The sequence below is a fragment of the Rhagoletis pomonella genome, unplaced genomic scaffold (genome assembly GCF_013731165.1).
Source record: "Rhagoletis pomonella isolate Grant_MI unplaced genomic scaffold, Rhpom_1.0 Rhpom_scaffold_00006, whole genome shotgun sequence".
Taxonomy (NCBI): Eukaryota; Metazoa; Arthropoda; class Insecta; order Diptera; family Tephritidae; genus Rhagoletis; species Rhagoletis pomonella.
Window position 1 is genome coordinate 72,793,817 of NW_023458560.1, and position 22,317 is coordinate 72,816,133.

Consider the following 22,317-nt stretch of genomic DNA (forward strand, 5'->3'; position numbering starts at 1 on the left):
TGATGCTTAGTTTTATTGGAAAATTTATATGAAAAAATATAAATAACAAGTATGCCAAAAAGTGTGTGTAAAAAATTAAACTGAAATATCGCGTTCTAGCTACCAAATCACAAAATTTACAAGTATAGGTACAAAAGCGAAAAGTAGCTGCGGTTGAAAAGAGCTCAACACCACGCCTAAGCGAGGATGGCTGCAACGGCGGCCGTTTATAATCGGCTCCATAGCACCAGTGGAAGCATTGGTGGACTCAGCGCGAGCATGGGCAGCATGGCACATTCGCAGCTGGCTCGCTCGCTGGAACGCATCCTGGAGGAGGCTCACCTAAGCGGCGAGTTAATACTGACGAATCGCAAGTTGAAGGACTTTCCGAAAACAGGCACCAAATACAATCTCGCGGATACCGTGATGGCAGGTGAGTGTACGACATGTTATGAGGTACCTATGCAAAATCGTTTACAGGAAGGAACAAATTTCAAAGGGGTGTGGTTAGGAATGTGTGGAATATGCATGCGTCTTATGCTTAATGATTAAGGGAATTATGAAAAAAAAAGAAACTTTAAAAATATGTGTCTGGCATGAATCAACAACGACGGCAAGTTTGTGGCAAATCAAAGCAAAGACGCAAATCGAATGCAGAACACAGAGGTAGCATGCAGCAGACACTTTGGGTGCGGCCGAGTCAGCCAAGCGAAGCAAAAAATGCATAGGCCTGCGAATGTGTAGGTGCTGGCCAGAGTTAAAAAACTTTTATGTTTACTAGTATGCACTACAAAATCCTTTACAACTTTTTCGTTGAAAATGTACCAGCTGTTCATTAATTATTCCAAGAAAAAGTTCAACTTCCTCATTGCCACTTTGAAAAATCAATAAAATGCTTATACATAGCTAACACTTCGTTGTCAGCTGTCTCCATTTCTGTAGCCTTTTCGTAGTACGAAAGCATACTGATTGCAATGTGTTTCACGTTCGGCGCTTGGCATCCACCAGCTGCCTGCCGCATGCCGTTTACTTCTCCCTCAAGGACAATCGATTTTATTGCATTTTCTCTTTCTTGCCTGAAAATGAAATTATAATCTTTACATACACAATTTGATATACTTCGCTCTACTGGTCTGACCGTTGCGTGCAGAAGAGCAAGGAGACGAGAGCTTTGGTAGTTGAACGTGGCCATTTGTAGTTTACGACGTGTGCATTCGTTGTTGTTATTGTAGATTGCACTTGATATTTGCTTTGAGGTGCACTTGAAAGCACATATAACTCGCGGCCTCTACTGACTGCTGGGGTGAGGTGAGTTGGTGGCAGTAGTGGTGGTGGGTCGTGCGCATATCTGGGATCACGCGATTCGCGCTGGGATTCGTATTTTCTTTATTTGTTTGCCAACTTGCCGGCTGTAAAGCAAATTGCTGCTAGTAATTATGCAGCGCTGTAGCCAACCCTCAACATCTCACTTGGGTGAACTCGGTTTGCTGCTGTGTCTGTGAACTTTTATTTGTTGGTAACTCTGAGGACTTTCGCTTTTCGTGGGGCAATTTTGTAATTAGCCAAAATGTTGCAAAGCACACCATTGAAGGGTGTTTGTAGTTTTTAGAATATTTATTTATTTATTTATTTATTATGGCTATACTATGCTAATTTACACTAACGGTTAATAATAATCCTTTAGTTTACTTACATTCGCAAGTCGTCTTACACATTTACAGCTAAATTATATTTCAATGTAAAATGATTTTTATTTTTTATAAACCATCTCGCTAATAAATAATTCCTTGCAATCGTTGGCACCATACTAGCAATGCCATAAAAAACTGCCTCACATTAGCACAATTTTCGCTTGCCATAATTGTATGCTTATGTCGAAAATTTGTCAGTTGCAGACATATTTGGAATGACTATAAGCACACACAAGCTTAAGAATTCTACGCTTTTCAAATATTTAATCAAAGCAAAAAAAAAAAAATACAAAAATAACCACTTCATAATTTTTGGTTGGTTCAGACGACACAAGCAGAGCGTTGCTTCCATTTAGCCAAATATTTTTTGGCTTCCACATCGTTTTGGTGGATGATTTTCGCCACTAACCACTTTTTTCGTTTTTAATCCATTCACTATTCTTCAGTATTAGGTACTTTGCGTTGCCCCTTTAGGTTTCGAGCTAATTTGGGACCCCAATTTTTTCATTTTGCTTTGTATTTGCACCCCTTGGGTACCATTTTCACATTTTTAACGTGCGTTCACGTCTGTCGTGCTTTTATATCTTTTCCCTCTTCAAATGTTCTCCCCTTTTGCAGAGCGTGTGCGTAAGCAGGTGATGGGAGGATTCGCGACTTTGGCCAGCTTCTTGCAATTGTCAGATTTGCAAACATTTTGTTGCGGCTTTAGAAATAAAATAAGGCGAGGATATTTGAAATTAATTTTTATTGATTGCGTGCCATTCTCTTTTTTTTTTGGTAGTCGCCATATTTCTCTTATCTACTAATGCTCATTTTAAAGGGATTTTTTTCGCTAAATGGGTATGTTTGCATGTATGTAGATACTAGAAAAGGTGAACACTTCCTTCTAAATACCTATCGCGGCCGTAGATCCCATTGTGAACCTTAGAGAGTACGCTATCTAGAAAACCTTTTGTATCCCTATCATAAGAGCCTTACTATCAAGTCCAAGATATGTCTGTAAATAAAATGATCGACTATGTTAAGGCCGATAGGGTACCTAATTCAGAGCATTGCTTTTCTGTCTAAGCCAATCTACCGCTCTCTTCGTTAGGGACTTCCTTTACTTCGACTTTTTTTCGCCGCCAAGAGTTTAAGAGTTTCTAGTCACTTCTTGATGAGCCCTAAGATGATCATAACATAAAGCAGGGTTCTGATGGCCGCTTGGCTGCCTGAATGCTAACTATAAACGTGCCATTCAAACCTTCTTCGAGGTTTACGCTTGTACCTCAGCCGGAAACACTGGGGTTGTTCAGGTAGCGGAAACGCTGTGTCAAACGAGTGTCCAACATGCGGAGAGTCACTCCGCGAATTGAAAAATCTCTTCGCATGCCCACAAATCCCCACTCACCTAAAGAGGCTGGACGCTTCTTTGGTCTTCCTTTAGTGGAGCTTGACGACATTGACTGAGATACAAGCCGATCTGGGCGGGTTTATCTGCCTATTTAAATAAGAAAGTCTAGTGCCGAGTTCCGTACCTGTTCTATCTTCCTTGATCGTGGATCAGTTTGTGTACCAATACACATACATATCTGGGTTCAAGTGAAGGGCCTCCATTTCTCCAAACCCCTTGGTCTGTGTGCCAGTATCGTCTTACCGAAGCAGACATCGACCGCAGGGATATCATCCTGGAATGTCAGGGTATTGCTATCGGATCAGGCGATGTCGAGCTCGAAATATTTGACGTATATATCCCTGTCACCAGGTGCCCGGCAGGATATCATCCTGCAATTGGTGCGCTCCTCAGAGGTGAAAACCGTACGTTAGTTGGCGACTTTAACGCTCACCACGATCTTTGGCATTCAAGCCTGTCGAACGATCGTAGGGGAACGCACTTGGCTGAGCAGATAGACGATTCGACATTCTGCACAATGAACGACGACGTACTTACCAAGATTATGGGCAGCTGCATCAGCTCGCCTAATATAACATTTGAGGCATAGACAAAGAAACGTTGTGGGCAATATACGGCAAAGGCCATTGGCCGGCCGGTTCTATATTCAGCAGCGCCCGTGTGGTCGCCAGAACAGTGCACCTCGAACTGCGACTGGGTGTCAAAGACGCGGGCACCCGAATATACAACTGCTGGAAGAAAAGCCCTCGACAAAGCACGTCAGGAGGCATCTCTACTAACCGACGGACGAAGTCCAGAGGTTCATAAAACAACCTCTGGATGCAACTGCAAACCGACAGGCCCTAAACGAAATTCACAGGGAGTCGGTCTCGAGTTATATAAACTCTCATCCTGTGAATGCCGCTCTGGCCAACAACCACCTGACGTGGACGGGACAGAGCTTTGTCGGCCTCGGGAGACCCGAACCACAATATCCCAACTTCGCTCTGGCTATTGCAGCAGATTAAACTCATACCTGAGAAGAATCAATAGAGATGTGCCCAATCAGTGCCCGGCATGCGGAGAGTCGCCACATGACTCACGGCACCTCTTCGCATCCCCCAAAACTCCACACAGCTAACGCCCCTGTCCCTATGGACAGAAGCTGATCTTGTTTTCATTGGTGAAGGATAGACCTGGCAAACATTCAAGCTCATCAAAACGTCATACGTCTTCCTAGTGTTTCGGTCCCTTGACTACCGACGAATGAGGACGTTATAACCATTCCATCAGACAACTTGTCCAAATAAAAAACCTCTTGCAAGCACACATGACTTAAGAGTCTTAAAGAGAGCTTTGTCCAAATGGGAACTCGAACTTCGTCCCCTATCTGGGGTAACTCTATGGTATTTTACTTCGTCAGGATAGTATTCAAGTACTGTTCTTTCAAGGGTAGCTGAACCAAAGTTCGGTGTATCTTTTCATGCGTTTCCAATTAGGCTGGATCTATCTGTATATTCGGATATTCGTGTATGCGGATAAAATCCGGGAATCCTGTTAATATCCGTTCATTTTGTTATCCGAATATTTTCAATTTCTTTCGAGTAGCAACATGAAGAATAGAATTTGTCATTACACAAATAATTGTTATTTTATTGCTAATTTGTATCCGGATATACTGATCTACTCACTATTCGGGTATCCGAATGTAAGTATGTAAACTATTCGTATATCCGGATATCTGATCTTCGTTTTTTTCAGATATTCGAATAATCAGAAAATCACGATAGAATTCGTAGCCCTAATTTTCAAGTACAACTAGCTCTAAATAGACACACCATGTAATCGATGATATCACCAATGTTGTTCTCAATTAAGTAGCGTTGGGAAGATACCATCACCGCTTGCGTCTTCAAGAGTCACAAAATCACGAAGAGCAGTCTTAAGGCATACTTAGTTTAGTTTAAGTGGGTAGCCCAATCGCGTGAAGGCAAAATATTGGGCTTTGTACCTATCTTGACAAATAATTTTTTACATTTCTCAATTAAATTTCAAATTGAGGTTAAGTATGTGTATTATACCACCTTAATATATGACTTGTGTTCTGTTTAAAAAGTTGGATTTCGAATCGAAGCCCTAGCATTGTATTTTTCTATCATAATAGGGTACAAAGATCAACAAGCATTGGATTTTCGCATTTATTTATTGCCTCAACTTCTTTCGGAAGTACGATTCGCTTTCTTGCTAACCTTTTTGCTGCCTTCCGCTTGCAATTTTTTTTTAAATAATTATTTATTATGCTTGTACATCATTATGTTCCGTATAGTTATTTTAAAATATACATACATGTAAATTAAAAAAAAAAGTGATTTTTACGTTGCTTCACTGCACTTCCAGCAATTTTTATGCGAGTCGACAGCTTGGCTGGAAAATGTGTGATTTGCATGCAAATCGTAGGGATCGTCAAAGCACAGACAGTCAAGACAAGGCACAAAAGCGTTCATAACTTCGCCTCGCTTTTAAATCAGCGCGCCTTCTACTCAGTGGTGCTATTCTTCAAGCATATTCCATTCGTGTTTGTGTAGCGACATAAAAGGTTCCTCCACGAAATCTATACGCGCTTGGCATAAATACTTAGCTAACTATGTAGAAAAATTATAGAGTCCCATTTTACCTACATAAAAATAGTCATGTGAAAAATAATAGTAGTTAAGTTTATTTTTTTTAATAAAAAACACAGCTCGCAATATAACAAAACCAAGTATCGTTACCTTAATATAGAGAGACCTATCTCAAATTTTTGTTCTTTCAAACATAGTTTGAAAATTTAGCAAAAACAAAGGTCTAGAGCTGCGAATTTTCTCGGAAGTGCTGATTTTTATTAAACCCAATATTTTATCTAACTCTGTAATATCTGTTTTCAATTCCTATTAGATATATTGAGAGCTATTTGACAGATTTTGTATACATTTGGATTCGAAATGAAAATGAGTTAGTGCCTTTCTACAGTAAGGTAACGATATGTTTGTCCAAATTGCAACCTCTGTAGAAAAATTAAAAAATCAACAAAATTGTACAACAACAAACTATTAAGAATTTTAAGAAAAATTATAGGTACCCAGTGGCTATGAATTCGCGTTGATTTATGATAATTTTTTTTTTGCTGACGGTGTGATGTATTTTCTTCCTTCCAAAGTACATATGTTCGACTTTTTTTTGTATGGAAGAAAATAATAACACCATCCACAAAAAAAAAGTTCAAAAATCCAGGCGAATTCTTAGCCTCTTGAAACTTTCACTTTCTTTAGCTAGAGTTGAATGAGCTATAAAACTGCATAATTAGATTTTTTCCTAAAATTCTTAGTTAAAAAATATTATTGAATTTTTCTAATTTTTCTACAAAGTTTGAAATTTGCACTTATATGGTTTTTGCTAGATAGTGAGCTAAATTTTTATAAAAAAAAATAATAAACATTAAACACACAAAAGAAGAATCGACGAAACCGGTGAAAATGTCGTTTGCCTATTATTTTTCACATGACTGTACATAGGTACTTACAAACGTCCCTCCCGCCTGTCGCTAGAGCGCGCACCCAATAAATGTTTTATTGTTTACCCATAATAGTGACAAAATACATTCGTAGATATGTATAATGTTGTGGACATCAATAAATCCGTGCGTTGTCGCGCATTGTACGAACTTCTTCTATAGGCAGACTGCCTCAAAACGCAGACTGAAAATACTTGACTGCATATAAGAAAAAAAATGTATGTATTTAGATATAAAGAATAATTCGTCATCACTTTGACGTGCACTTCCTGCGCGCCCTCTGGCATTGACATGGACTGTCCGTGCTATCTTCATCGGTCGGTATCGCTATCTCTCCATCAACAACAACAAAATCATCTTCATCAGCAGCAACGTCATTGTCATCGCGGTCATTATCATTTGTGTGCTTCCACTACTCGTTTGGCCTTTGCCTCGTTGTTGCTCGACCGGCAATTGTTTGTCTACTGTTGCTGCTGCTGCTGCTCGCTGTTATAGTCTGCGTGTCTGACCCCCCTCCCCGCGCCACTTTAGTTTGGATACCTTTTACTATTTGTTATTTTTATTGTTGCGTCTTTCTACTTTAGCTGCAAGCAGCCAAGCTCTGTTGTACATACTAATGTTCTCAAGACCAAACGAACCGAAAAGTGCGCTAGCTCTGGGAAGCTACCATCTACTTATTGTTGGAGCTTTCCGCCACCGTCAACGTTGTCGTCTCGCTGGTTCGCGCCACCTTTCCCTTGGCTGTTGTTTGGTCGGTCGATTGGCTGTGTTTACGCGCTGCAACGCATTTTCATTTCATTTCTATTTTCTGTTGAATTTGGCCGTTTATGCTTCTTTTGGGGCTTTCCATATCGATTTTTACTCAACTTTCAGTGCAAGTTTTCCAGCCATTCACATCTACCGCACATACATATTTAATTCCCAATGCCTAAACTCTTTTATTTATTTTTTCTACTTTTCTTCAATTGCATTTGGTTTAATTGTTTTTCTTACACATTTTTAAGTGTTTTGATTTGCTATTACTCGAATTATTTTTAGTATTTACTGTTTATTCGCCTTCAATCATTAAATGCTGTTCATTCATGCTTAAATTTTTTTTTGTCTGCTCATTTAATATTCCTCTCATGTCCGTCCGTTGTGTGTTGGACGTTCATTCGTACTACGTGCTATGCTTGGCTGGATCGCATAGTCTTACGATCTAATTACAATACGTTTATGTTTTCTAAACATTGTTTCAGCTGAAATGGTAAATTTCTCAAGCGAAATTGAGGTCGTTTTGATTACGAAAATCATTTTGCTGCCATGGTTGTGCTGCAAACATTCTGTAATAAATCTCTCTGCTTTCAACATATCGAACGAAAATTTCAAAAATTGTGAAATGAAATTCTTTACAATACATATTGCATCTACATGTAATTTTAGTTAGATTTCAAAATTTTTCTACGTTTTGCTTTTATGTGATAAGTACACTAATTACACCTACTTAGTTTGGTACAAATGATCGAAGGGCATAAGTGGGCGGTGCCACGCCCCTTTTCAAAAATTTTGTGAATTTCTTGCAAAAGGATTATTACAAGAATCAATTTTGAATAATTAAGCTTCAGTATTTACTGATTTATCGAAGATTTCGTATTTCCCTTATTTACCGTTATATGTGATGTGGGCGTGGTTATTGCCCGATTTTAGAAATTTTCATTCGTTTGCTTTGCTTTACCAAAACCAACAAGTGTTCCAAGTTTGGATCCTAGTTTCGGTTTTCGTCTTAGATAAGTATCTGGGCCTAATAATGGACCCTAAGCTACTCTGAAGACCTCAAATTGACGGGCACTAATGGTGTGGTGGTGATGCTGTCGACGTCGCGTATGCAACGGAAATTTTTCATAAGTAAGTAGATACTGTTCGAAATGGTCCACGCCTTGTGTTCTCTGCGTTCATTCGGAGAAAGTGGAACTTTTGCTCTATGCGAGGTGGTACAAAACGTAACCGGTAGCAGTGTTGGTGCTAAACGGGTTCCGCCTATTCTCACGAACAAAGCTAAATTCGTTGACATTATTCTGGCAAAGAAGTAGAGCTGGAAAAGGAACCAACCCCATCGTTAAGGGAAGGCAATAATGTGACCAACCTTAAACTATATATCAAGGTATAACTTCTCGAGATGTCCTACACCAGTGGAGCACTGCCACTTATATTCTCTTTCATTGGATCAGGTAGCACTTGCTACTCTTCGTTTAGGACAAAGTGGCAATGTGAGGAGCTGCTGTGAAATGCACCCTTCGTTTAGAAGGCTGAGATTTCATCTACTATGGAGGCTATAAATTAACTCGAATCCGATCCGATCCATGGATATAGAGGCGAATAGTATGGCGGAGAATTTTTGATGACAAAGATGAGTTAATCCGATAGGTGGCGCAGGAGTCGAGTTATTGAAAAAACCTGTATTTATAGTCCGATTTGGTTCATATTAAGAACGTATTTCAATTCTCAAATTCTCAAAATTCTCAAAAATACAAACAAGTATTGTAAAGTGTTTGTTGTACAATAAAGTTAATTGTACTGTAATTTGGTCACCTCGAGTGTTTATTTAACAATCCAGCGATACAAACCGAAAGGATTTTGGTAAATCCGTCAACTAAACAAGGATAATCGTAACAATATTGTGTAGCGCCAATCTATTACTATTATAATGTTATTGAAAATAACTATATTTTTATAAAAAAAATTATAAAAAATTTAGAAAATGGGATAAATACACTTGAAAAAAAAGGATTAACATCTGAGTACTGTTTCTAATAATTGGGTGGGGTACTGTATATGGCTTAGACTCTGGATTAAGGTGTTCGATTATTCGCTTTTTTATTCGAAAAATTGCAATTTGAAAAAAAAACCGGTTTCTGATTTTGAAAAAAAAACAAAAAAAAAAAACGGATAAACCGGTGAAAATTCTTATGGATGAAGTCATGCAGCTTTTATTCAGAAAAGAGCAAAGCAAAAATAAAACAAAGTTTTTTTTTAATCAAAAGTAAAACAAATAAAAATCATTAAAAAATTAACGTTTGGTATTATTTTAATTTTTTCTTACATTTTTTATTGCATTTTTTTCTGACTACAAATGAAAAAAAAAAACGGTTTGTTCAATAAAAAAATCTGGTTTATTCTTTACTCGAAAAATCAAGATATCATAAAAACTGCCTATAGATATCCAAAAAAAACCAGTGCGCATACAAATTTAAATATATAAAATATGTAGGAAGCTTTAAAAACCTATCCCGAGAGATATGTTTTGGTCGTGACTGTTCTAGAGGTGGGTAGATTTCGCAACTTGTCGATCTCTCCTCCATTCAACTAAAGTATTTACATATGGAGAACATACATACATACATACATTTGCATGCAATAATTTTTATTTATTTATAAAAGTGGGGTATTTTCGAGTTCTATGCTATTTGGATGATTAATTTTAATTCTATATATACATTTATGCCGGCTGTTTTTTATCAGTTTTTTACGGTTCATATACATACAACACTTCGTGAACATTTATAGTACCGAACACAAAATAATGTGGTTAAAACCGATAAGACCTGTGTGATATATGCGATCAAAATACATAAGCATATTTAGTTATTTTTTTATCGCCAACTGTTTGATCATATTTCGCGCTCAGCCGAGTAGCTATACATATGTACATATGTATGTATGTATGTATGAAATATGTATATATTTGTATACAAATGTATGTATGTAAATATGAAAGCGATCGCAGTTGCCGCTGGACTTCAACTTGACCATAAAAAGTCTGGCTCACGTCACGAGATTAGTGGAGCAACTTTTACACACGTTCCACAAACGCAAAATCCCATAAAACAACAATAAAGCACATATTACAAAAAAAAAAGAAAAGAAAACGAAATCCATTAAAACAATAAAAGCAAAAACATACGTTCGTACAAACTTGATCGACACTCGGCACTGTTTATTATAAATGTCCGTTGGAAAATTAATTTCAAAAGAAATTCAAAGCGCAACAGACCAACGACAACATTCAAACATACATACATACATTCTGTACGTAAAGTGGGTAGTAAATGGAAATCGGAGTACTCGTACACTTGTTTATATATATATATATATTTTTTTTATATCTATGCATATCTGAGACTTTGAATTAATAAATGACTACGCGCTGACGGGCGGCAGCTGATGCCAAACAAAAGCCAGTAAGCAAGAATCCCATCGGATAACGAATCTATACAGCGTATAACGTACATATGTATGACAGTAATGAGTTGAAAGCGTGTCAGCAGCGTGTCCGTCAACTCGTCTGCCTGCAGCAGCTGGTGTCATTTTACAAAATAAATTAATTTCTTATTACAATTTGAGCAAACAATGCGACAGTCAAAATGAGTTTTCGGTTGATTGCCACTTAAGAGTAGATCAGATGATTTCCTATGAAAAATAAACAAATGAAAATGCGCATATGGTTGATGTACATACATGCATACAGTAACTGAAACAAATGACCACGTGTTGATTTTTTTTTTTAATTTTTGTATTGTTTTTCGGGTAAATTTTTTTATTATCTTTCTGTAAAAAACTGTCCACGCTTTAACCACAACCATATAAATCACAGTTTTAAATTTGATACAAAATTTTGGAAAATTCAAAAACTTTTCATCAAAATTTCAACCTTTTTAATTTGAATTTAGAAAAATTTAACAAATTTTCATCAAAATCTTTAGAATATTTTTGAGTATGCAGTTTTATAGTCCATACAATTTGAGTCTGATGAAGTGCAACTGAAGTGTTTCAACTGGCTAAAAAATCGCGTTGATTTTTGAAAATTTTTTTTTTGGTAACGGCTTTTGCGGATTGTTTTTTTATATAACAAGTATAATTTAAAAAACTTGATTTTTTAAATGAAGAAATTCTTGATTATATTGAAAAAATCCGCTACCAAAAAAAAAAAAAAAATAATAAAGTCTCAAAAATCAACGGGATTTTTAGCGGTTTGAAACTTGCAATTCATTAGAGTAAAATGGAGTATGGGCTATAAAACTGCATACTCAAAAATGTTCTAAAGATTCAGAATAAAAAGTTGAAATTTTGATGAAAATTTGTTGAATTTTCCAAAATTTTGTATTAAATTTGAAATTGTTATTATATGGTTTTGGTTAATGCTTGGACGGTATTTAAAAAAAAAATATATCGCCCGAAAAACGTTACGAATATTAAAAAAAAAAATCATTACGTGGTCATTTGCTTGAGTCACTGTATGTACAGTTGTCCATGAAATAACAGGAGCGCTATGTTTTGACCAGTGTTTACTTTTTTTCTTCTTTTCTTTAGAAAAATTTTGCTATGCAGTTTTGTGGCTTACGTTTCAAGCTGCTAGAAAATTCATTTGATTTTTGGCAATTTTTTTTTCTGGTAGTGCCTTCCATACAAAAGAAAATTGTCGAAGACAGTTTGTATGGAAAAAATGCAAATCATCTTCAACAAAAAAAAAAAAAATCGACGGGATTTTTTTTTTACCATTTTGAAACTTGCACTTCATTTTACTAAAATTCAAAGGGTTACAAAACTGCATACCAAAATTTAAAGGTACTGATTAAAAAGTTTGAAATTTTGGTGAAACTTAGCAGATTTCTAATAATTTTTGTACAGTTTTAAATAAATAAACATCAAACAAACAAAAGAGAAATATCCTAAAGTGGTAAAAATATCGCACTCCTATTATTTTGCGGACAACTGTATATACACATTTATACATAATAATATTTAGGCGCTTATTTGATAGAAATATTTTCTGAGCCGCATGATAAAGGGTAGTAAATGATTAATAAATGCTACTTGTTTTTGAGATAAATGTCTGGTACAAATATGAAGAATTGTGGTACGAGTACATATATACTAGAAATACATATTATGGTGGAAGTAATAATATAAACTTTTTATCAAGGCGCTAAAAATAAATTTTGTGCATACTTTATACAACACCGTTATCTAAAAAAAGAAAGATTAAAAATACGCGATTATCCAACGTTTTGAAACTTGCACTTTATACTACTAAAATTGAATGGGTTATAAAACTGCACACCTAAAATTTTCCAGAAATTCTGAATAGTTGGATTTTTTAGAGAAATTGCAGAATTTTATAATTTTTGCGTAATGTTTGAAACGTGGATTTACTTATATGGCACCTGGCTAGACTTTTATAAACAGATTTTAACGTTAAAAAAAAAAATATATATATATATAGCCTGAAGTGGTCAAAATAGAAAGTTTTTATAAATCCACCCAACAAAATCAACAAAGTCTCAAGTTGTAATTTTTTTTTTATTTCTTCGCATTTATTTTCTTATAAATAGCATAGCATCGCTTCAAATACTCTGCCGTAAACCTTAGGCTTTTAAAAATTGTGCAATAGCTTTTCTCTACCAAATATGTTTTACAACTGCTCCTCCAATGTTTACTTTCTGTTTTTTACATAGCAAATGTATGTCTATATTTATTTTAGTATAGCATTTATGTGCTTGTGCATGGTTGTATTTTATGTACATAAGGGCTATGTATACATACAAATGTATCTGTGTTTCCAATCGCAAGCAAGAATATTGCCGCCAAATTGCGCCATACTCCAAAAATAACAACAAAAATAATCATGATCGCACGCCTCGAAAATCATTAAAATCAATTGAATCAAATTACTTGAATTCCAATTCCACAAAATTACGAAAACAACGAATCCAATGCCATAATTTTGTTGCATGCATAAAAATGTTTGTACACACTTAATTTTTGTTATGAAAAATTCAAACGTCTACAATTTGGAAGATTTCTTTCTTACCGCCTCGGAAACTCACTAAGTTCAGATGTAATGCCGCTAGGTTATTTTGCTCTAAATTCCCTCGTTATTTCTTATTTGCGCCAAATAATTTTTATATAGTTGAAATCAGTGTGAAAAGTTCTATCGATGCACATTTTTTTAGCCTTTCAATGCTGCATAAGGACGATAACCTACACTAATGGTGACTACGTTTCTTCCAAAAAATGTTACATATTTATCGGTATATGTAGTGCGATAATTTTACCGATTAATATATTTATCTATTTAATTATTGCTAGAACTATCGATATACTAACGGATATTATTGTTAAATGTATCGATCTCAACGGCGACGTTATTGTCAATATGTATTTACCGATACATTTATCGATATATTTATGTGTACTATAGATCTATCGATATTGTTTATAAACATGTGTGCATTAAGGCGTGTCACGAAACAAAGTTTAGGGTGCGTCATTTTATTTACTTATACCGAGATAAAATTTTGGGTGTAAATTATTATTTTTTTATGCACCCGCTTAAAACTGCTAAATCGCGTTTTTTTCTATAACTTTCTCATTTTATGTCAACGAAAAGGCCACGCTTAGGACTATAATTGAATAAAGCCTAACCTTTTTTAGCAAGGTTGTCATCGTTTTTTTGAGAACTAAAGATTTATAGTATAAAAATTAAAATCTAGGGATGGTAATTCCAAAATAGTGAAGCTATGGATTAAAGTGGGATAGAAGGCCAAAAGAGTTTAATGGCCAATTACAGGCCTGAGAGAGACCTTTTTAGCGACATAAAGATTTAAAAAGTCTGATATAAAATAAGAAGGTTATAGCAAAAATGCGATTTAGCGGTTTTTAGCGGGTGCCTAACAGCCTAATTTTAACACAAAAATTTTCTCTCGACATAAGTATTCAAATAAAACTGACACACGCTTAATTTTTTTCTTTCATATAACGTGCTACAGCTTAATGTGCATTGTTATCGCTGGTCCATCGATAAATCAACTCATGTCAATGCCAATATATTTATCGATATATTTTTCGATACCACCCTCCATATGTGTATTTATCGATACATTTTATTTAACTACATACATTCATATATGGTGCCTTGCTACATTCATACCTGTATTGTTATCGGTGTTTATTGGGTATCGATATCGACTAGAATTATTTGCTTACGAAGCCGTTAACAACAGAGCAGTAGTCTTTTCTACCGCTTCTTATTTTTTCCTTCCAATAACCACAGCCCTCATATGTAACGAAAATGTTCGCTTATGACTAACAATTTTGCTTTTATCTATAAATATTCCTACCAGAAGTTTATTATTTTTCTATGCAAATATTTGTCCTCATTTCTATTGTGTGTAGTCGATTAATTGTTTTTGCCCATTCTCTAAAGCACAGCTCCATTTATAGCTTATCCTATTAATCGCTATAACAAAAAAAGTGTCTCTTATGAGTATATTTGGCGCTAGCTTCACCAATCCAAAAGCAAGCGTTGCGGCTAATTGGTGAAAAGGTGGCAAATGCGATTAATGGCCGCATACATACTTTTTTTCCAACCTGTTACCACCTGCGGCATATAAATTTAATTTCGGCATTTCCGGCAGGGATAAAGAAACAAGTAAGTGCAAGTGGAAGTGTGAAAGATAGTTGCGCGTTTGTCCGCAGTGATATACCTACACAAGTTGGAAAATACTAAATAAATATAATTAAATGCTAGTGAAGCACAGCGTACTCACATGGCGTTGGTGTGTATAAAATTGTGTGATAAAGTGTCATCTACACTAAATCCTTAAAGTATACAATATCGTAGTGAAGCACACTTTTAGGCGTGGGAGCTTACCTGCTCCTTGGTTTGCCTCTTTGAATGAAGATATGTATGTAAGGACCTATGTACCGCTTGACACACACCCTCGCATATTAAAATTTATCTTTGCCTTACTACAGTCCCTCTCTGCGAGTATATTCAGCTACAATGTGTTGCCTTACTCAATTCTTTTTCATTTTGTTACAACTAACAAAGTTAAATGAAGCCAGTGAAGCCTTTGTGTCTCTATGGGCCGCTCCTACCTCTGTTGTGTGCTCTGCTATGCCTTCTGTTGATTTCAGCAGGCAGGACGACCATGTTGACAGTTACAAAGTGCTTACCACTGCGCTGAAGGACATGCCACAGTTTGCCACACAGCCACAATGGGACACCTTTTTTTTTTGAAAGCGGCCTGTAAGCTCACATTCCATTAACGATGAATGGGTGAATGCATAAATGAATGATGAATGAACGAATGAGCGCAAAAGTGAGTTCAGCTTTATGTAAAAATTCATTTGCATCTGTGTGAGTATGTATGCACTTCCATGCTGTTCAAGGAAGTGACATGGAAGTGCAGTGACTGGACGGTTGACAGGACATTATTCTAGTTACCGGCTGTCGGGCATAATTTTAATTATGCATTAAATTTCTCCGTATTAAAGTTAAATTTTTGTGGCGAAATTGCATCGCAGCAAATTCACTTTGTAGCTAGAGTGCACTAAATATGTAATTTTCGATCCGTGTGCCGTCTATTTTTAGTTATTTTAATATATGATAAAATATATTTTTATTAAATTGTGCTTTGCAATTTCATACTTGACTAGAATGTGCGAAATTTGATTTCATCTTTTCATATTTGTTGTTTCATTTCATTTTGTAAGTAACTCATTTTTGGCAGTTAGCCAAGTGTTTTTTTCCCTGTTGTTGATGTTTTGTTGGTTGTTGTTTATTTTTGCATTTTTACTTTTGCTTTACTTTTCATGTACATTGTAGTTTATTTGTGGGGGGTTTTCTCTTGCTTTTTTTTCGTTGCAATTTTCTTTGCTTTTATTAGATGTTGGCCAGGGCCACCTGATAGGCATTCTTGGCTTACATACGTGTCTGCATATATACCTTTTGTTGGCTGTTTGTGCTGTAAAGTACTGCAGTGATCTATCGTCGAACAATTTGGCAATTTGTTGATGCTATTGGAAAATAAATAAATTATTTTTATGCACTCGACTTTGAAGTCAAAAGCTCAAAAAAAAAATATCTGCTACGAATAAAGCTAAAAATACATAAATATACTGGATGGGAAAGGAGCCCATCATGGAACAATATATTTACATATCTTCCTTAAGGCCATAAATTGATGCAATTAAAGCTAATCAAGAACATCAGTTTTGCTAGATTGACCGCCAAGTCGTTCCCGCGATTATTTTGTGGTACTATTTTTCAATCCAAAAAATATAATCCAAGCAATAAATGGTCCCGATACATGAAAGCCTCAAAAGAGCTTTTACGGAGGCTCAGTTGCTGATGTAAGCAAGTGCTTTTTCAGAACAATGCTTGTTATCCTAAATTTCTTTGTGCATAAAAAATGAAACTGAAGAGATTGGTACTCGTATCTGGCAGGGATATATTTTGTTTTGTTTTTACCGTAAATCAGAAATATGTAAAACTCTTAACTCTTATGGGAAATCAAGTTTCGAAAAACCGACCTTTGTGGGTAAAAGTATACTGTGATGCTGATTCAATAGGACCGTAGATGCATAGTACAAGTTCCACGAATCATTGATGCAACCTAGTAACATATAAATATGAACACAAGTCTAGGCAAGATTAGGTGGCAGCCTCGCGAAGGTATCACTCACACATTTCGTACATTGCCTACATTGTGTTACTACTTTTTAGTCTCCCGGAATGGCAACTGTTGATCATCTGCATGAAGTTGTTCGGAAAATCCCTGGATCCCTGGAGATTTTCAAACCGGTTTTGATTCCCCCTCCTCGCACACCAAATACGCTTTGGCTGAGGTAGGGTTATGCTGGCTGCCCTTAAGAGGTCTCACATAGACGAATATAGCGTCCATAGCATTGCCAGACACGTTTACGATCATTTAGGCAGTGCTTTCACGCAATATTAAAGAAATGCCATTTTTTTTGGCGAATTTCCGTCGACGATTTGGTCCCTTGTCGATTGCTTACCGCAGGCCTTACAGCTGTGCCTTTCCGAGTAACGCGAGTCCTTTGTCAGCTGCATGCTTGGCACTCGCAAATTATATGCTCCACAGTTTCATCGAGATAGCTACACTTCCTATACTTTTTGTCTTCTATAAGGAACAAGTCTCGGGTCTGTTCTTCTTGTTTGTTAGAAGGAAATCAGTAAGTGTCTTGTTGTATGAACTACACATAAACTTTGTTTGTCTGAAAGCCTGAGTTCTTTTCCAAAACCTGTGCGCTTGGCGGTACATGAGCAGATCTTGTGATATTTTGATTTCTCGATAAGAAATTGGCATATCCTTCGCTGGTGAGGCGTCTAAGATTACACCCTCTTTGGCTAAATCACGTCAGCTTTCTCATTACCTTGCACACCCTGGTGTCCTGTAGCCCAGTATAGATGGACAGTACTGCTAGCCAACATGCTTTGATTCGTAAAAATGTATGCGTCATACTTTCGCACAAAGGACCGGTGATTAGGTTTGCAATGAAAGCTGTTTTCTAACCACTGTGAGTGTTTTTTATTTTTAATGCGATATAAATATATTGCATTACCGGCTAAACAAAGAGTAATAAAAGAACTTTTCTTCAAATCGGGATTGTGAAATTGTGAGATTTAAGTACTACTCCAGCTGAACAGGGTTGCAGTCAAATTTTATTGAAACAAGCCGCGTATATTGTGAGGATGACAATAATATTTTGTTCTGCCTTCAATGTGACAAATTTCGAATGCATTACATTAACAACGAAAAATTCAGCGAATGACCAGCGAACCAACGAGAAATTAACTTTCATAATAAGTAGATTCATATACAACGGTTCGTTAAGTAAACACAATCGTGCAATTGGAAGTGATGGACGGGAGTTTATTCTGGCTGTTCCAAAATAAACTCAGCCAATGCACACAGCCAAACGTTGCTCTTTTCCCTTTGGGACCAACTTTTAGTCCCATGCTGGTTACCGTGAGCCTTTGTAAACTCATTCCCCGGAGCTATGATGCATAAAGGTAACACATACACATACATACATACATACATATACATATGTAATTGATATCAAGAAATCTAGTAAAAATTGTTGGGCATGGGAAATTTGATTACTTAGTTCGTATTTGTTATCTAGCTAACCATCAACTAAAACGCGAGCAGGTACACCTTTGCCATCTGTAGCTATATAGCAGATATGTGTGTAAGTACATATGTATGTATGTGTATAGCTACTTCGTTTGACACATTTTCCTCTCGTCCAACAACTAACCTTAATTTCAATAATTTTTGCACATAAAACGAATTTTGAAGCAATAAGAACGCTACAAACAAATTAAAGCATAAAATGGCAATAAGAACAAAAAAAACACAAAAGTTTGTCAGTGGGCTGCCATTAGATTAAAGTGGCATGTAATTTGCAAAAACTATGACAGCGACAAATATACAGCAAACGTACATACATTCAAACAGCTAGGCAGGCAGGCAAGCAAGCAAGCAAGCCAGCAGACAGCTCAAGCAACAGCAGCAATAAATTAATTTTGAGACTACTAGTAGTCGGATGAGAACCCCACCGGCCGCATGGACAGGCAGCCATAGAGGCACACAAGCAGGCAAGACGCAGGCCGAAGAGGCAAAACGTCAGCAACGACAGCAGCGTTTTTGTTTTATTTTTTTTTTTTGTTGTAATTTTGCAGCGGCATGAATTCAATTATTCGGTGCCTCCGGTACAGTGGCAACACGCTATCATATGTATGTTTATTTGAGATCGTTAACAGCAATGACGCTGGTGATGGTGGTGCTGGTGGTGCTAGTGGCGAAAACGGCAGCGGTGACAAGACACCGGTTGTGGCACCGGCGGCACCACACCGAGTATATGTACATATATAGACGAGAGCCAACGTTTGGTTGCATCAACGCCTGTCCCCAGCTGTGTGTGCGACTTTAGCTGGCTAAGCAGAATGCGACAGTAGCAAATTAGTAAAAAAGTGCAATAAAAATGTTTACACTCGAAAAATATATGAACATACTAATAAATATATGTACATATATACATGCGTAAATTCACCATATGTGAGTCAAGTATAAGCGATGTTTTTTTTTACTATGTGCACAACCGGCTCAACATCAGCCGTCCTGCAAACAGCTGTCGATCGGCGGATGCAAGCGAACGCCGCAATGATACCGGATCGAGCATTTGTGATAGCTCATGTGCTGGTCAGGGTCATTGAAGATGTTTGACATTTTTATTGCGCAAATTCTTTGTAGTCAACCTCACTAAATTTGCAGCGCAAAGTGAATAAAAGATAACGAACATCTCCAATTTTTGACGCCGGCCTTGCAAATATGCGTGCTCTTGACTTATCAACTGGTTAGAAGCTTCGAAATTAGAAGATGAATGATGAATGGTGCACCTTGCACCATATTCTGCTGTGATATGGTGGCGTAGAACCATAGGCAAACCATAATGTTTATATTAAATTGGGGATGTATTACGTGAACCACGAGTACAAACTCCGAGAAGAGTCTTAATGCCTTCATGGATTTTCTATCCCTTCTTGTTTTGGATTGTGGCACGACGATCGGATTTACGGACATAGAGAGTTGTTTAGATGGGTTTCAGAGCAATCCCACTTATTTTTGACCCCAAATGAGTTGGCGACCAGAGGCTCTTTTAAGATTGGCTCGGATCCATTTATAGCGCCAATCATACCGAAAACTATTCATTTACAAACTAATAAATTTCATAATAGATGAAATTAATTCTTAGACAGGACAAGGAGATCTCGCATATAGCTAAAAGGACTACTTGCGGGTCACCATAGATATCATCGACGACCCACTGTGGGATAGTACATAAAATTTTCTCTGCAACTGTCCCTCAAACTCAGGCTGAGAATATATCCGTGTGTCGGATGTATTAAGAATGACGGCCGCCTTGGTCGAGTGCTTAACGAAATTTAATTCCTGATACGACGAAAATCCGAAATGTTTTTTCCAATAGCGATTTCTTCTCGGCAGGCAATAACATATATACCTCCGATTGTATTTATGTTTTGAAAAAGCTTCTCATAAAACACTATCTGTCGTGCGGAGGCGGCGTAAAATTTCGAGGAGAAGCTCGGTCAAACACTAAGCAAAATAAAGTATTGTTTTTTTTTTTTTTGTTGCTGTGGGACTGGATGAGTTAAATTTTCTAAACTAAAACTATATAAGACCCTGTGGAACGTTTCCAAAGAGGACAAAATGCGAACAATGCTTTAGGAAACATTTTTATGAGAACAAAATTAGAACAAAAGTCTCCGCAACGTTTTGGCAAAGAAAAAAGTATAGGGAACTTTCTCTCTCTCTCTACTCGATACTTTCGTTCTTATTTTGTTCTCATTGGAAACGTTCAAGAAAGTTTCGTTCTTATTCTATTTTCATTTTGAGAACACTCCCAAGAGTTTGGTTCACATTTTGTTCCTTACGGAAAAATTCACAAGCCGTTCGTTCTCACTTCGTCCCGTTCAAACTGCTCTCAATACTTTTCTTCCCGTTTGGTTCTTTTGTGGGAACGTTCTTGACATTGCATTTTATTGTCGTGCGGAACTAAACCATAACTGGAACGCTAAAGACCTATCCTATCCTGATTGAAATCAATCGATATATCGCTTTTTAATCTCATTTGATTAAGTTTGTTTCACTTATTTGACAACAAACGCCATTGGATTTGACATAGTGAAATCAAGCTTTAAGGCTTGCCAAAGAGCATAATAAGTTTCTTGAGGAATAATGATTTTCCACGCCCATTGAAGGCAACTAAACTTGATTGCGTGGACAATTGTTTTGGGGTTTTCGCTATACCACAATTCCGTTTCATTCTGTTAATTTCATTTAATTTCGCATCATTCCATTTCGTGCCATCTCTTCATTCCGCTATATTTTATTTTATCGTTCCCTTTTCATTTCACTCCGTCCTATTTCATTTATATCCGTTACATTTCAATCCCCTCCATGTTGTTTCACACCGTTCCACTATTCTCACTCCGTTCAATTAATTTCACTCCGTTCCATTACTTTCGCTCCGTTACATTTAATTTCATTCGTCTCCATTTACTTCCACTCCGTTTCATTTAATTTGACTACGTATTTTTAAGTTCACACCGTTCCACTATTTTCACTCCGTTCCATTAATTTCGCTCTGTTACATTTAATTTCACTCCTCTCCATTTACTTTCACCCCGTTCCATTTATTATCACTATGTTTTTTAATTCCACACCGTTCCACTATTTTCACTCGGTTCCATTAATTTCACTCCGTTCCATTTAATTTCACTCCGTTCCATTTAATTTCACTCCGTTCCATTTAATTTCACTCCGTTCCATTTAATTTCTCTCCGTTCCATTAAATTTCACTCCGTACCATTTAATTTCACTCCGTTCCATTTAATTTCACTCCGTTCCATTTAATTTCACTCCGTACCATTTAATTTCACCCCGTTCCATTTAATTTCACTCCGCTCCATTTAATTTTACTCCGCTTCACTTAATTTAACTCCGTTCCATTTAATTTCACTCTGTTCTGTTTCTTATAACTTCGTTCCTTTTCATCTAATTTCGTACCATTTCATTTCATTTCCTTCTATTTGATCACTATATTTTCTTGCTGTCATCTCTAGAGTACTTCACTCTATTCTACCTACTATATTCCTATTCTAGTTCAGAATTCCCATCTCGTTCTATCCTAAGGGATTCATCAGACATAAGATTTTTTCAGTTATCAACCTTTGCTTCTTGCTAAGTAAAATAATATTTTCTACCTTTCGAGACGTCTTCCGCCATATCGCAAATCTAACTTAGTCATTCAATGCTTTACAAGTTCGACTATAATTTTCCAAGTTTATGTTG

The 22,317-nt window shown here is 36.6% G+C and overlaps 1 protein-coding gene across 1 annotated transcript in view; it reads left to right on the forward strand.

The window, feature by feature from the left end:
* Nucleotides 1-6: 6 nt before the first annotated feature.
* Nucleotides 7-22,317, forward strand: part of LOC118741276 — a gene marked incomplete at its 3' end in the record, with an annotated part of 34,178 nt that continues 11,867 nt past the window's right edge. The window contains 1 exon segment of the mRNA XM_036473193.1: nt 7-412. Within this exon segment, the coding sequence (XP_036329086.1) occupies nt 187-412 (226 nt within the window).